Source organism: Perca flavescens, chromosome 18 (assembly GCF_004354835.1).
Source record: "Perca flavescens isolate YP-PL-M2 chromosome 18, PFLA_1.0, whole genome shotgun sequence".
Classification (NCBI taxonomy): Eukaryota; Metazoa; Chordata; class Actinopteri; order Perciformes; family Percidae; genus Perca; species Perca flavescens.
The window spans coordinates 16,910,718-16,926,508 of NC_041348.1; the positions used below are offsets into that span (position 1 = coordinate 16,910,718).

The 15,791-nt window shown below is 39.6% G+C and overlaps 1 protein-coding gene across 1 annotated transcript in view; it reads right to left on the reverse strand.

Moving 5' to 3' along the window:
- The window catches only part of snx17 (sorting nexin 17), a 28,157-nt gene extending 12,599 nt beyond the window's left edge, over positions 1-15,558 (reverse strand). Inside the window, exons 1-7 of the mRNA XM_028604700.1 lie at positions 14,503-15,558; positions 10,177-10,251; positions 8,047-8,164; positions 6,344-6,408; positions 4,661-4,771; positions 2,359-2,449; positions 6-93 (exon numbers count right to left, since the gene is read on the reverse strand). Coding sequence (XP_028460501.1) covers positions 6-93; positions 2,359-2,449; positions 4,661-4,771; positions 6,344-6,408; positions 8,047-8,164; positions 10,177-10,251; positions 14,503-14,562 — 608 coding nt within the window. The 5' untranslated portion in view covers positions 14,563-15,558. The remainder of the gene's footprint in view (positions 1-5; positions 94-2,358; positions 2,450-4,660; positions 4,772-6,343; positions 6,409-8,046; positions 8,165-10,176; positions 10,252-14,502) is intronic.
- Between the last annotated feature and the right edge of the window lie 233 nt (positions 15,559-15,791).

Below are 15,791 nucleotides of genomic sequence, written 5' to 3' on the forward strand. Positions count from 1 at the left end.
GGTACCTTTTCCGTAGGAGTATGTGAAATTCAGAGCTCCGCAAGCTGTTAATGGATACATAAGGCAGCTCAAACTCCTGCAGCTTCCGCACAACTGAGAGAGAGAGAGAGACACAGAAAAACAGAGAAAGAGAGTTAGGAACAAGTGCAGCGCCAGTAAAGTCCCAAGGACATTTGGATAATGACAGCAACAACAAACAATGAGGGATGGGAGAACTCCATTTGCACAGGTCCCAGCATGGTAAAATGTTTTGGGCGAGTATTCCGATGTCAAAAAAAATAATGGGCTCTATGTATGTCTGTGTTTTGAGTGTGTGTGTGTGTGTGTGTGTGTGTGTGTGTGTGTGTGTGTGTGTGTGTGTGTGTGTGTGTGTGTGTGTGTGTGTGTGTGTGTGTAATCTGTTGTCAGCTGTTTGATTGCTGCACGTTCCCTACGGAGTGTGAAAGAGATCTCAGGTGCTTGTGGAGACCGCTGCTGTTTTTTCAGGCATCAATAAATGTGCACACAACACTACAAATCCATTAGGTTTGTAAAAGTTTGTTTACTCCTTTATGAGTAGATATGCTGTGTACAGGAAGCAGAACACATGCTGGTTGGCTTGATGTTGGAAAAGGATATAAATTGAATGATTAAAATGTTTTGGAACATTCTTAGGACAACTAAATCATCAGCAGGATGATTTGCAGCTGCAAAACAACCCTAAAATGCAGATAAGAAGACTGGTACTGCCATGTCAAACAAAATACTGATTCTTCTTGACATGTCTTTGCATATTTTACAGCAGACATTGATTTACAAACAGACGTCTGAAAACGGAGGAATTGGATTCTTCTAGCTATCCTGTTATGTCAATACTCCCACCAGCAGTTTTGTTTGATCCGCGGCCTGCTGCGCCAGATTTATTCTTGTAGCCGAGTCGTATTCAACACATGGCCCTTCTCTTTCATGCCGCTCAGAGTTTCAGATTTAAACTGTGCCAAGAATATACAAAATGCTTTCAATATTTACAGATTCCCCCAAGTTCACCCGGCAGCATATCAGCCTGGAACGGATTTGGCAGGAGGAGGAGTGGGGGAGCAATTGGCAGGTGGTAGACGAGAGAAGAGAACCTTTGGGACTGAGGGGGGATTTGACCTGACAGGGCTGTGATGAAATGGAAAAAAGGGATAAACTGGAAAACTGAAATCTCTTGATGTGGAAAGCTGTATGCATGTGCCACTGTGGAATTCCTTGTAAATGCACATGCAAATATTCTACTATGATTTGCATTCACACAGTTACTTATTAGTAAAAATGAGTACAAACAAATATATCAGCATTGTATGATAAAGTAATGGAGCACAGAAGATAATGGACGAACATGATAGAAACCACTACTACACTACACTACACAAAATAAATGGGTTAATAAAGAAACACTAGTCAACCAACAGAGCTTGAAAGGCAAAAAATAATCTATACCTATATTGTTGAGGTACTGGTCAGGAAAGAAGGAAGCTCACACCACTTGAAACACTGCACAACTGTTTAATGAACCAGCCAACAAACACACAGAGCCTGGCTCTCACTGAGCTTCTAGCAGCTAATAAATAAACTAGGCATTCTAGCCAGAGATACAGTAGGAACTCCAATACAAGAGACAACTCTCAGGGGGCGATGCAGTCCTCCTTTTTAATTAAACTACAGTAGATCCCCAAAAAGTGAGACCGATAAACTGAGCTGCTGGATCCCTGCCAGAGCTAACTCTTTATTCTTTCTTGTGGAGAATTTAGAGAGAAAGAAAACTAACATTAAAAGCGTGTCATTGCAGCACATAATTTACCAAGAAAGGTATTCTTCAGTGCAACATTATCGATTGATGATTAATGTGTGTCTATTTTAGTGTGTGTATGTGGATTTCTTTTTTTTTAGAACTCTGGAAAGTGTCTTTGAGAGTTGTAAAAAGCGTTATATAGATAAAATGCGTTGTTGTTGTTGTTGTCGTCAACTCCAAGTTCCTTTTGTTTGTAAGAATAATTTGTCCTCTAAGTTCTGTTTGATTTGTGTGTGCCTAGCTGGCCAGAAGGAAGTAGATTATATTGACTTTATTTTATCAAAGCGCTCTGTGTCCAGCACATTCATTTTGCTTCGATAAACAAGACTGGTTATCTGATGGTTTCCAGTTGTAGTGTGTCAATATAAACGAAGCCTTCGAGATGCCTATTTTAAGACATTTATCAAAATGCATTCCAGGGTGACTCTAAATAATCAGCAGTAATGTATTACGGAGAACACTTTCTATTAATAATGACAGAAAAAGATTAGATGTTTTCATTCCTTGAATTCCTGATTGTTTAGAAAGTTGTTGTGAAGACTTACATGTTAAACCTCCATCCACACCCTCACGGACCAGGAAGAGACTGAAGTAACCAACAAGTTCATCAGGAAGGTCAAGCTTTGTTGCAACAGCCTGCAAAAAGATATGAGAGAGAGAGAGAGAGAGAGAGAGAGAGAGAGAGAGAGAGAGAGAGAGAGAGAGAGAGAGAGAGAGAGAGAGAGAGAGAGAGAGAGAGAGAGAGAGAGAGAGAGAGAGAGAGAGAGTTCAATTTCACAATCAAATTCAGTATGAAATGGAAAAATGGCAATGATTTACTGACTGGTATATCCTTATGCTCTTCTACACCCGCTGTATACCGTGTAATAAGTTTCAGCCCCATTAAGATAAAATTTACAGTGATAACACAAAAATTCAGCATGTACCCAGTCCCCACAATACTTTTTTTGGCCTGATGTTCTTTGATTTTTAGTGTGCTGAAGTTTGTTTGTATTTTTATTCATGAAGAATGAAATTCATCAAACCAGCAACCCTCGATAAGAAACATGAAGGTTTTCTGATTATAAAACAAAAAAACAAATATTTTGTATATCAGAGGATTCTTTCTTGACACCAGAAAGGTCAAGCCACAACCAAATGAAGCCTAAGTCAAATTAAAAAAATTGTAATGTCTTAACATTCTCACTCAGAGCATTCTTTGACATTTTTGCTGCTTTAAGTACTATTTCTCCTTTGACCCGTTTTTCAACTCCTGCAGTTAAACCGCAAACCGTTTCGCAAATGTTTCAAACACATACAGCACTTTGAGAAACTATGTTGTGATTCAGATATAGTACTGGGCTCCGAGACCTACTGTGGTGACTTGAAGTTAACTCTGGTTAAACTTTCACAAGAGCACTTAAAGAACACTCTCAACACACTGGATTTACTTCAGCATATTTGTTTTGAGGAGTTATTTTAGAATGCGTGCAGTTGTGTGTGTTTTTATGGTAAATCAAGAGCAGGGGTGAAGTGGAAGTACTAAAAGGTTTGGTAACAACCACAACCTGACCTATAAAAACATTAACCGGAAATCGTGCACTATATAGTGTGTTTGAATTCTCAGCGGTTCATTTTATTCACTATACAGTCTACTGTAAAATACCCACAATGCACAGCTAATTTGAGTGTACATAAGATGTACCCTACATTTAACTCCCGTATACCACAATGCAACGTGGTCGTGTTTTCCCAGAGGAGAAGAAGAAGGACCAGGCTTTCGTTTATAAACATTGGAAATTTAACATGCAACACATATAAAACCTGTGATTATCCTCCCGAGTGCTAGGTTTGTTTCAGAGATGTACAATAAGTAATTTTGTTTCGGTTTAATTACATGATGCTGGGCACGCCCGCTTCCATCACACAAATAATTCAAATGAAGCAACGATGTTTGGAAAATTTCAGTGTAGTGTCCGAAATCTCGTTTGGTCATTCCCTATATAGTTCACTATTTAATAAATACTTACTGCTATATAAGAAATAGTTAGTGAGTGAGTGAGTGAGTGAGTGAGTGAGTGGTTTCAAACACAGCTATTATCACGTTGTCCAATTTTTTTTTGTGATTTTTGATGAGTTTGATCAAAGTAGTCCTAACTTCATAAAGTCCTTTGATGGTTGCTTTGGTGAAGAGGTTCTATATAAATAAATGTGACTTAATTTAATATACGATAGGGTATGCAGTATCCGTAAAACAGCAGAGCTCAAAGAAGAGTCTACAGCAATATTGCTTGCCTGAAGGAATGCCCAAGTTTCTGTCAGCATGGTTATGAACAGCAGAAACCAAATACTCTGAGTTAAACATACACAAACACTGCAAAGGTCGATAACACACAGTGTTTAAAGCCCAAGATGATGTTAACCCTATCAAGACTTTTATTAATCTTAAAGTGCTCATATTATGCTTCTTGGCTTTTTTCCTTTCCTTTATTGTGTTATATATCTTTTTTGTGCATGTAATAGGTTTACAAAGTGAAAAAGCCCAAAGTCCAAGGTAGCTTAAACAGAGAGCTCAACACACAGGTCGAAAAGAGGAGCTGCAGCAATGTGCAGTACAACAAATATATGGAGTTTTTTTAAATTAAACCACATAAACCTATTCTGATATAACCTCTAAATACAATTATGAACCTGAAAATGAGCATAATATGAGCACTTTAATAATTAAAATTAAGTGGTGCATCTGTTTCTAGTTCATTTTATCTATCAAACTGAGTCACAAATCACTACAAATGATATACCAGGTGGAGTACTGGCTTAAACGGTGTTTGGATGTACTCATTAACAAAGGCACACTCCAGCACTTACATCAAGGACGTCCTCCGTCTGATCCGAAGTCAGAATGTTGACTGTGACCTTCTGACCGTTGGAGAGGCAGATGTCTAGAGCAACTTCTTCTGTGGGAATCTGCTGAGTCTCCTGTGGGAATGGCACAAAACATAACAGGCTTTCCTACAGGTTCATGGGTCAGCTACGTGTTTTCATTCCTCTGTCAACAACAAAATCTCACCAAGTCACACAGGTGTGGAAGTCTGGCTGTTTTATTAGTGCAGACATTGAGGGTTGATTAAAGGCAAAACAAAAGAATAAGCACTATGTAAAAAAGTTAAGGGAAATTAACTATAGCAGAAAAACGGAACAGAAACGTGCCCTGGAAAAATTCCTACAAAAGAAGGATATGTTTGCCTTTTTACTGACCAGCTTTGGTAAAAGCCTAATTTAGCAGCTAGCCCCACTGGTGGCCAAAAGAATGGAGCTCAGCTCAAAGCCCGTTTGTTTGTGTTTGTGTTTGTGTGTGTGTAAAGTACGTCACCCGGATCGTTGGTCTGATTGGTTGAAGGACTAACCAATTGCGTACAGAGTCATTTGAACTATGCCCCGTTGATCACGCCTCTTGTGCAGTAGAAAATACAGAGCAGACTCCCCAGACTACTGTTCAATCTTAAAAGACTGAGCTTAGTCTGGTGATAGCCAGACTACATAAATATTTCAAGACTCTAAATAATATATTCTGAGCTGATATTAAGAAATCGGAAATCTTAAACTGGATAACTCCAGCTTCTGCTGTCCCCGGGCAGTCTCTTAACCCCCCTGCTAAATAATCTCTTATCTTCCCTGTTCCCTCAGCAGGGGGTCTTCCAAGTACCTCCCTACCACTGAAGGTGCAGATGAAATGACAACAACGGGTGGTAACTCATCTACTATTCTGCACCTGCTGTCCCCGCAGTACATAAGGCGCTGGAGGGGGAAGGGGGAGAAACAAACACAGACTCTAATGAGAGAGGAAGACAGAGGAGGAGAAGCAGAATGGGTGTGACGTGGCTGCAGACGGATGAATCTGTCCATGAAGGTTATTGGATTAACAGCCCTCCTGGCAACACAGGTCACAGCTTGAATAATGACGAATCAACCTAGCTAGTCTGAATACGTCATTGACAAACCATTCATTTGAAATAGCCTTTTCTGTCAGGCAGCAACAAGACGCCATGAGTTTGTGTTCTTACAGCATCGTTCACTTCAGCTAACATTTGCTTGCTTTTTTAGCCCTGCAAAAAATGCAAATTTTGTGGCATGACTCATAACGTGGCTTACTTTTTCTTTTTCGTTTGATATAATGATCCAAAAGGATCCAGCTCCCACACACAATGAAACTATGAGGCAATATTTGGCAAAAATGTTGCTTTCCACTTTGTGTCGGATGTAATAATTTCACACGTTTCTACCTACAAGCCAAACTGACACACTGAACCAACAACATTACAAGTAGAGATGACACAACCCAAGATAAGGGCACATGCTGCCACAAACCGAATCCAGCGACCTCACTTTACCACATTACCAAAAGTAATTACAAGCCAGGCAGAAATTACTGCACCAGCCTTTTGGATCAAGGAGCACGCCCTGCCCCCTCACAGGCCTGTTAACCATGTGACGCAACAGAGAACAAACAGCCTAATGCAGGTACAATAGATACAAAAAAACCCTACCAACCTGCTGTGCTTTCCTTAAGAAGCTGTTGAACATCTCACTGGCTCCAAGCAAGGGATCCTGACGTACTGTAAAAAAAAATTAAGAGGAGATAAATGAGCAACATGAGTACAATATTAGTCACATCTCACTGTTCAGTGAAATGGAAGGAGCAGAGATAGGTTATGTTTTTAATTGACAACTCAGCAATTAGTTAAGGGTCTTTTAGTGGATGTTATGTAAACATAAACCTCCTCAGGGGAGGACATTTCCCGATTGTTGATAATTTTCCTCTTATCACAAATTTAATTTTCTTCCTGGAATAGGTTTGACCTTTCAAGACACATATAGAGGCAATTTTGCTGTGAATATTACAAGCCAGTTTCATCATAATGCAGTCCCCAGATTTGGTAAACAAAAGACAAGATGGACAACTCTCTTGTGTATTTGGAGAATTATCTGCATGATATGACTAAGTGTGTGTGTGTATGTGCGTACGTGCATGCATGTGTGTGTCAGCCTGCCACACACACACACACACACACACACACACACACACACACACACACACACACACACACACACACACACACACACACACACACACACACACACACACACACACACACACACACACACTCTAATTGTCCTATTACAAATTAGTCTAACCCTTTGACAAAATGTCAAAATTCTGAGCAGTCTGCGTCAGAGCGGATTGTGTTTGTGTCAGTTCATTTTCCATAACTATGTAAAAAGCCATGATGTAACCAAGTGAACTTGTAGCCAAGAACACCCTGTGTGCGTATGCTCCCAGACTATGAGCAAATACATACTTGAACAACGCTTCCTTGTTCTGCTGCAACTGCCAGTGCTTGAGAGGATTAAAACAAACCCTCTGCATTGCTGCCAGTTCCACTTTCTTGTGTGTGCGTGTGCATGTGCGTGTGCTTGTGTGTGTGTGCAGAAAGTTCACCCTCAACCTGTTTACAAAATGTGGGCAATATGCTGAAAACCTCCTGAGAAAAACACCAATTGGGTTCTTAAACATTTATGACTTGAAAACAATTTTCTTTTTTTTTCTTTTTTAAATGTCACAAAGGCATGTTTAAGAAAGCTAGTCTCTTTCCTGGTCTAAACACCACAAAAATATGAATTATTCTTTATAGCATTCCCTTTTCAATTCAGAGTAAAGCTAAGAATCCCTAGAGGTGGCACTTCATCACCAAACCCATTAAACTTAAACACCCTGCGAGGTTTGATATCCTGAGTAGGGATTTTTTTTTTTCTTCATTAGCATAACTCTATCTAGTCAGGCATTGGCTCAGTGTCCCAGCTCAGTCTGTGCTCAGATCTTCAGTTCGACAGTGAAACACGTTTAGGTTTTTATGTGGCATGCAGAGACCAGTGTATGGCTGGACTCCCCGCAGAAACAGAGCCAAGTCATTCTTATGATTGTTGTGGAGAAGCAAACATTTCAAGGAAATTGTGTTTGTGCTGCAAAGCTACACTCTGACAAAAACAAAGTCTTAGTTTGTTCTGAAGTTTTTCTTTCACAACATAAAAAACAATGTTTGCAATGTGTATTGCTATTTAGAGATGAATAGTAGCGGACATTAAAACTGACAAAACAACCACATTGTAGCTGTAATTTAAATTCAGCCAGGAATGAAGTGAAATGCAATACAAGCCATCTGTAAAAAAAAGTCCATTCAGCATGAATAACTTACCAGCCTGCATGTATTTCTCCAGGTGTTCTCGTCTCTGTTCGACCTCAGCAGGAGTCAGAGTAAAGATCTTCTTTGGGGGAAATGCAGGCACCACATTGCTGCCATATTCTTTCTTTATCTGTTGGTACAAAACACGCCGATAAGTTGAGGTTGCAGGATGGCAGGCTAACAACTGGTGTTTTTCTTCTTTTGACAATTAAGGGAATGTGATAAGAGAGATGGCTAAGTGAATTTTTAATAGAATTTAGAACATCTGTGAAAACAGATATACAAGTTCATGACTAAACCAATTAACTTCAGTACAGAGTATGAGTCTCTTAAATTAAAGAGTGGTGGATTCATTTTACTGAGAGTTACATTCATGCTGCTTGAGATGAATCACAGGTTTATTTTAAGCCCTGTTTCAACTAGCCGGTGGAGTTTCCGTGCATAACAGACACACAGAGACACATCTGGAAGCCTGAATGTCTAGTTATTCCAAGTTTACCAGCTTCTTGACTAATTTCTTCCAATTTTCTTTTACCATTCGAGGGCTGATAGCTTTGAACCTTGGAAGTCTTAGACTAAGGCCTCACAAATCTAAAAGTCACACATCAAATGTGGTTTAATTTTAACATGAATGTTGCTGCAGGCAAAAGCTGTAGACCACACTCATCATTAGGAATCCACTGGCACATTTTTTTTCTTGTTATTTAAAACGCTAAAGTCCTGCACATATGGCAGGATGAAAGTTGGCCACATTGGATGCTAGAGGAAGAGAGGTGATTTTCACCTTAACATAATGCCCTTTGGTATTTTCATTTCTTTAGAGCCAGCACTGGCTACACATACAAATCAGCTCTGGTAGCCACAGACACTAAGCACAGGTTACAGATGCATCAGATTTCCCAAAATCTGAAATAAATCTGCGCTCATGCAGCTTTTTTTTAAGCAAAAGTCTCCCCATTTTCCCAGTTGGTTTTAAACAAGCTCTGGCTTTAGCAGAAGTGTGACCTTCTTACAAATCTTTGTGGAAGAGAAAACAAGAGAAACAATTAATATTCAAATGGTTTTCAGCAATCACTGAGTAGAGTGTGTGTGCCCCACAATCACCAATGTTTTGGGGTCATGCGTACGCCACAGGAAGCCCTGTGGGGTTCTTAAAGATGTAAGTGCATCTTTCCCATACCTTGTTGCCAGGCAACAGCAACTGCGAGACTAGATAACACGGAGATAGCAAAGTTTGGCCCGTGCTTGCTTATTTATTAATGTATGAAAACAGGAGACTGGGCACTTCTTTAAGGTTGTGCCATGGCATACATTTTATAGCACAAAGACCTCACAGGCAGTCAGCTAGAAATCCCCCAAAAAAAGTACGTTAAAGGAGAATTCCGGCCAATTTTTACATTAATCTTGATTGCTATAAATATGCGTGTACTTTCGTTTGAAAAAACCCTGACCCGAATCGCTGCAGGCAACACGGAGTAGCTGCAGCTACGTCTACAAGCTTCCACTTAGCTAAAACGGCAGTTGTCAGGACGAGTGTCAAACGAAAGTACAAACGAAAGTACACGCATATTTATAGCAATCAAGATTAATGTAAAAATTGGCCGGAATTCTCCTTTAAGCACTTTCCCAAGTAAGTTAATTTCAAACCACAGCACTACACAAAAACAAGTAGATTCTGAATACACTAATTGCTTAATAACTGCTCTAAAAACAAATAGTTGCGTCTCTGTGTAAAGCTTCACTGAGACAGAGACTAAAACTGCCTAAGTCCAGGGAACTCAACACTTTCCAACAACCTTTCTTTTTCAGATTAAGATGCTTTTTCCAAACAGGTGAAGTGAAAGAAAGGCCAAGAACATTCCTTCCATGTCACCCACCCCCTCCAACCTCCTCCACAATACTGCCTATTTACATGAAATAGTTTGGACTCTGGAGGAATAACAGCACAAGACTTCAAGCCTCCATGGTCGTGATTCAAAAGGGATGAGAGGCTGGCGTATCGACCGTACGACACAAAGACGAGCGAAAGGTCACCCTGGGTGGATGCGGTGGCATTTAAACAGCGTTCACCGCCCCACACAAGCAGACCAGTCACTTCTGGTCCAAAGCACACTAACAGCAATAGGTATATTGAAGCCTTACCTGTTCATGGAGGCCAAGAAGTTGACTGTAGCGTACACGACAGTGCAGCACGCCATTTACGTGGATGTTGTAGGCCTGTGGGAAAGAGTGTGGACAAATTAAAATGTGAAGAGAAAGACTGGTCTGACATATTACATTGAAACGTATCATCAAAAGCTTGTATTGAACGGTCTGAAAGCTTGTAGGTGGACATGAAAATGTGTGTGTATGTATGCATACCATACCATCCATACGACCAAAAGCTGACTTTAATTTTTAAGATTAATTTCCTAAGATGCCAGGTTATAAACCCCCAAATAAAACCCCAAGTGGTAAAAGACAGTGAAGAAAACAACAGTTGCATCATGTACCTCAGACATACAGTACTGTAAGTTTCACTACAGATTTCCTTCACATCATCTTACAACAACCTTCATCCTCATCCATCTCATCTTATCTCACCGAGTGTTTCTCTTCATTTTCATTAGGAGGACCAGATAGGCTAAATCAAGTGTGAACTGGATTCAATCAAACCCTACTGACTTGCACATTTCAATTTCCAATCAAAATAGCTTCTCCCTGCATAATGCAGACGCCAAAAAAATACAGAAAGCAAAGATCCCATGGGGAATCTTTAATTCTTTCCAAGAGACTCTCGTTGTTTGTTTTGACAGGCAGATATCACTGGTTACGTCTCTGCAAAACCACCAGTTGGATTGAGCAGTCCAAATACCTGCTTGCCATCATGTTTAGAGCCAATCTCAGAAAGTAAATCTATTTTTAATGTCAAATGCCTCATTAAGCATTGGGAATTATACTAACTCACAAGAATATGTAAAAAAGTCAAGAAAACAAAACAAAAAAGTGATACTTTATACACTCAGGAAAAGATAAATATCTTTTAAGCTTGCCCAAATACAGGCTTACTTACAGAACAGCACTCTTGAACTATAAAGGAATTCTGTGTTTTCACAAGGTACCACAAGTCTGTTTAAATGTATTCTACATTTTGTTAAGAAAATGGCTAAAAAGAAAAACATGACGGAAACTTTTCCACCACTGAATCTATTGACGATACTCAAGGTCAAAGACTGCCAAGACTCCTTTGGCAAAATATTTTTGAGTAAAAACAATCAGCGGCTGCAATCACTTCCTAAAAAAAATCGTTCATCTTTCTTTCCTTTTGCTTGTCACAAGTACCTAAATTGCAGAGGTTTAATAACTATTTATGAAATATAATCTAAAACGATCTGGACTAATTGTATCAACTCCGAAGAATGTCATTTGGTAAAGACAATAATACTAGCTCCTTTATTAAATTAAATGAAAAAGAAAAAGCTTCAGCTTCCACCAGCCTGTGTTCAGCTCTGGCAGGGGATGACAGGAAGTAGTCTAAGCTCTGTATGCTTGGGTGTCAAGCCACAAACTGTCAGTGCTTTAATCTCCCACTTCTGTTATAATGAATATTTATAGTCAACATGGTGGGTCATCTGTCAAAACAAAAGAAAATGCTTAAAAGACTCCGGACCACACTGTTGCAGGATTGCGCGTGCCTATGCTGACCGACACTATCCAATCAACAGGTAAAAAAAGTAAGTACAAAACAAAACTTGTAGAGGGAAAGAGGAAGGCTAAAGAATTTGGAAAAAGGCCAACGAATTAACTAAAAGATGTGTATGTAAGCAGTATCCAGGCAGGAAGGAAGGAAGAATGAGTATGCAGAATGTCTTGGCACTATTTGATAACACCAAAAAATAACCTTACATTTTTTGTGAATTGCAAGCAGTTGAATTCAGGGACAGGGGCAACAATAGTTCACTATGATATATTGCTCTTTCCTGCAAACTAGCTCCAAACCAAACAGGTAAATAGTGCACATTTTGATCCCAGATCTTCAGCAGGCCAAAAATATTTTTACCGGAGGAAGCTCTAACTGGAAGAAAACACTGTCTTTTTAATTACATTTGTAGTTTGGAGTTAGTGTGCAGGCGTTACTCTTATAATAGCCCTGCACCTACATGTGATTTGTGCATTTACTTCCTTTCACATAATATGATGTGTTACACACATACGTCATATTGTATGTGTAGGATGGAAATCAATTTCAGTCTGAGGAATTCTTAGGTAGGTGCTTATGTTATGACATTTTAAGAATCTTCTCTGCACCTCTAAGTTTATACACATTACTCACTGGCAGACACAGGCTGATACAGACATGCTGTTGAGTATGACTTCCATGGTTTGCAAAACTATAAAACAGATGAACTTGTTCATCTACCAGGCTAAGTACTGCCCTGTTCCTCATCCAAAGTAAATGAGTCACCATCACTTACAGTAGCACCCAAGTCTTTCTCTCTTTTACACAATTCTTTTACACAAAAAAAACAAAAAAACATACTCTAAATAATACCATGTGAACCAGAAAGGAACTACTAGACAAGAGGAAGTGTGAGCACTCAAAAATAAAGATATGCCACCGCTTGCACCATATTTAAAAAAAAACTGCAGCCCTTGTTATTCTAAAAGGCTGTGTGCAAACTCTGCAGATTTTGTAGCTTACTGGTTCCAAGGTACACAGGCCATCTCTCAGCATTATAATCAAGCAAAGTCCCTTCCTGTTGCTGGTTACAGGAAGGTCAGGTCACAATGACAGTCACAGGACTGCAAGCTGAGAGGAGAAAAACCGTCACTTTAAAGTTCCCACTGCAGAACAGGCGACAAATGTGCTCAGTCAGGTAGAAACGAGCCAGAGATGGCACCTGAAATGCTCAATTTAGAATATTGACTTTTAACAGCAAGACTGTGCGTTTACAGAACAATGTGGATGGGGAATAAACTATATCAGACAGATCTAAATAATAATACTGCAAATATAATACCATGTTCACTACTTCTTCAAAAAAGTACATAACTAAGTTTGTATCCAAAGCTAATTTTGTACTGCTTGAGGCAGCAGGGACACTAAACGCATGGAGTCAAGATGGAAAATTGTAATTCGCAGGTATGTGACATTGAGAACAGCCAGTGTGATGTCACATGGAAATCAGATGTTCCAGATGTTATTTCAAAGCATCTGGTGAATATCAGAGTAGGTGCATTATTCTATAACACATCTGATACAATAACCTTTTTTAATGAAAACTATAAACCTAATATTCTAAAAGAATCCAAGATAATTTGTTGTTGTAGTGTTTGTTGAAATCATATCCATAAGTGACTTGAACCCAAGCTGTTCCCTAGCATCGTTAGAACATAGGCATGTTAACAGACACATATTCACACCCACGATGTGGTCTAAAGCATTAGGCAACACTAGCAAATGAGAAAATATAGATATATAGTGGTCAGTAATTATATATTAGCACATTAGCACAACCTATACTGACTGTGTCTCTGACTGGTTATAAGAAAAACACGTGTTAAATATCCAAAAAAGCTTGTGTTCTATGATGCTTCACAGCCGAACTTGACCAATCCGCAAGTGCTTTTGATCAGGTATACAACAACATTTAGGAAAATGTGACAAGTGAATAGAATCAAAAGAAAATAAACACAAAGTAGGGCAATGGGAACCTGCACTACAACAAGGCAAGCAAGATGGTGGTGCCACAAATGATTGGCGCTCTGGTCAAGGCTGTGGTCAAGGCTGCTATTGCTGTTAGTTGGGGGACTTGACTATAAAGTTAAAGCAATGTTGGCTATAAATAACAAGGAGGATTGTGATATCACTGTGGCAAACGTCAAATCTCAGAAAGAAATGCCGACTAAAACCTGTAAAACAAAAAGGGACTCTTGTGTCTGAGGAAAGGAATCAGAGATTGGGCCCACACTCTAATCTCTTCAGGTGGCTTTGACATTTTGTCATTTGACAAATGACAAGATGTCAATTGGTGCCAACTTTAGACACACCATGACAATGCATCATTTGGAGCCAATCGTGATGAAGAGCAGGCATTACTTTCCTAATGATGCTTTCAATGGCCTCACAGAATCACATTCAGTCTAGGCAGGATGTGTTGGAGGTCAAAAAGACTTTTCCTCAACTTCCTCACGTTTTAATTATTTAAATCATGTGTATTCGCCTATCTAGACTGTATCCTTGTGAAAAGCAGTAATTGAATTTATGTGGTACAAATTAGCATTTTTTGTAATCTAACAGAGTATAGCTGATTTTGTTTGGGCATTTGTTTGGCCTACGGTGATGGTCCAGTGTTTATGCTTTCAGATCATTTATAACGGTCAACATAGGAACTCGTGCTGCACTGACATTAGCCCGACCTGTGGCCAGCTGCAGGCTAAGGGAAAGCGGGTAAAACAAAAAACACAAATGATCATGATCATGCTCACCACATAGGTTGATCCATTTTCTCCCGAACGAACCTCCGTTTCGGGTATGGAAAAATGCATTTTAGCTCAAAACACAGCCTGCTGTCTGACGACAAGTCCTCCAACGCCACAACAGCTTACGATGGAGAAGAGACCACAGTTTTACCACAAAGTCCACTGCAGAGACTGTCGGCGGGGACTACAGAGGAGGAGGCTCTCACACGGTTTATCCACTGGTTTGTAGGTCCGGGAAAAGCGTCGCCAGGCTGGAGGGGACTGTTGACGACTTTAATATCTGGCCAACAACTCATTTACCAACTAGCATTCGCATAAAACTTCTCCCACGTCAGTGTCAAACTTTTCTCACTGCCGTTCCCGCAGCAGCCATGTTGCAAGTGATAAGTAATTACACCTTCACTATTGGCGTTAAAATATCCTTTTCATCCACTTATAATTTGTGATAGCTTAAAATCACCTACTGTAATATTTAAGTTTCAACGTGTACAGGTAACTGTATATTATTAGCGTAACCAGATGAAGTTTCGGGATAAAAGGTGCAGTTGCTTCCTGCAAAACCCCACAGCGTCGCAGAGCCGTTGTCAAACCTTTCGAAATATCAGGGGAGACAGTTGCACTTTTTGTGGTTTTGCTTGTTTTCCCTGTCTCCTACTTTGCTGAAGAGAAATTGACACGGCGACGGAGGAAACTCATAGATAAAATGTGATAGAAATCGCAGAAAAAGCAGATATACCAGCGGAATCAAGTCATTCTGTGTTCAGTGTATCTAGTGGCCCATCAAGAGGCATTGCAACAATCCTTCTGGGCCAACCCATCTCATTTTCAGGTGGGGGTGCTCCACTCTTCGCGGGTAAGAAATAAGAGAACACTGGCATGATTTCAGTCACACGTGTTACACTAAAATGCCTAACGGTATAATATAATGTTATACATATGTTACAAAAATGGTTTTCTCTATATTTTGAGTCTCATAAAATCGTCTAACTTGAAGTCCCCACTTCCTTTGGTGCAACCCAAAGTGACAGTGAAAGCGCAGTCTAAATGCATTACAGTCAGGAAAGAAAATGCGTCTAGATTTTGTCAACAGTTTTAGAAATGTAATGACAAAGAACTGTTAATGTTACGAACTACTTTTTCTGGTGGGCCTTGTTGCACAAAAATATATTTTAAATGAGAAAAAAATGCTCGAATACATTGAAGGTTAGAGATTAAAACATGAAATAAAACCCATTTAGGCTTTTGCATTAGCTGCTAAATTAATTATTTGAGCATATTATCAAATTTGCTCGACA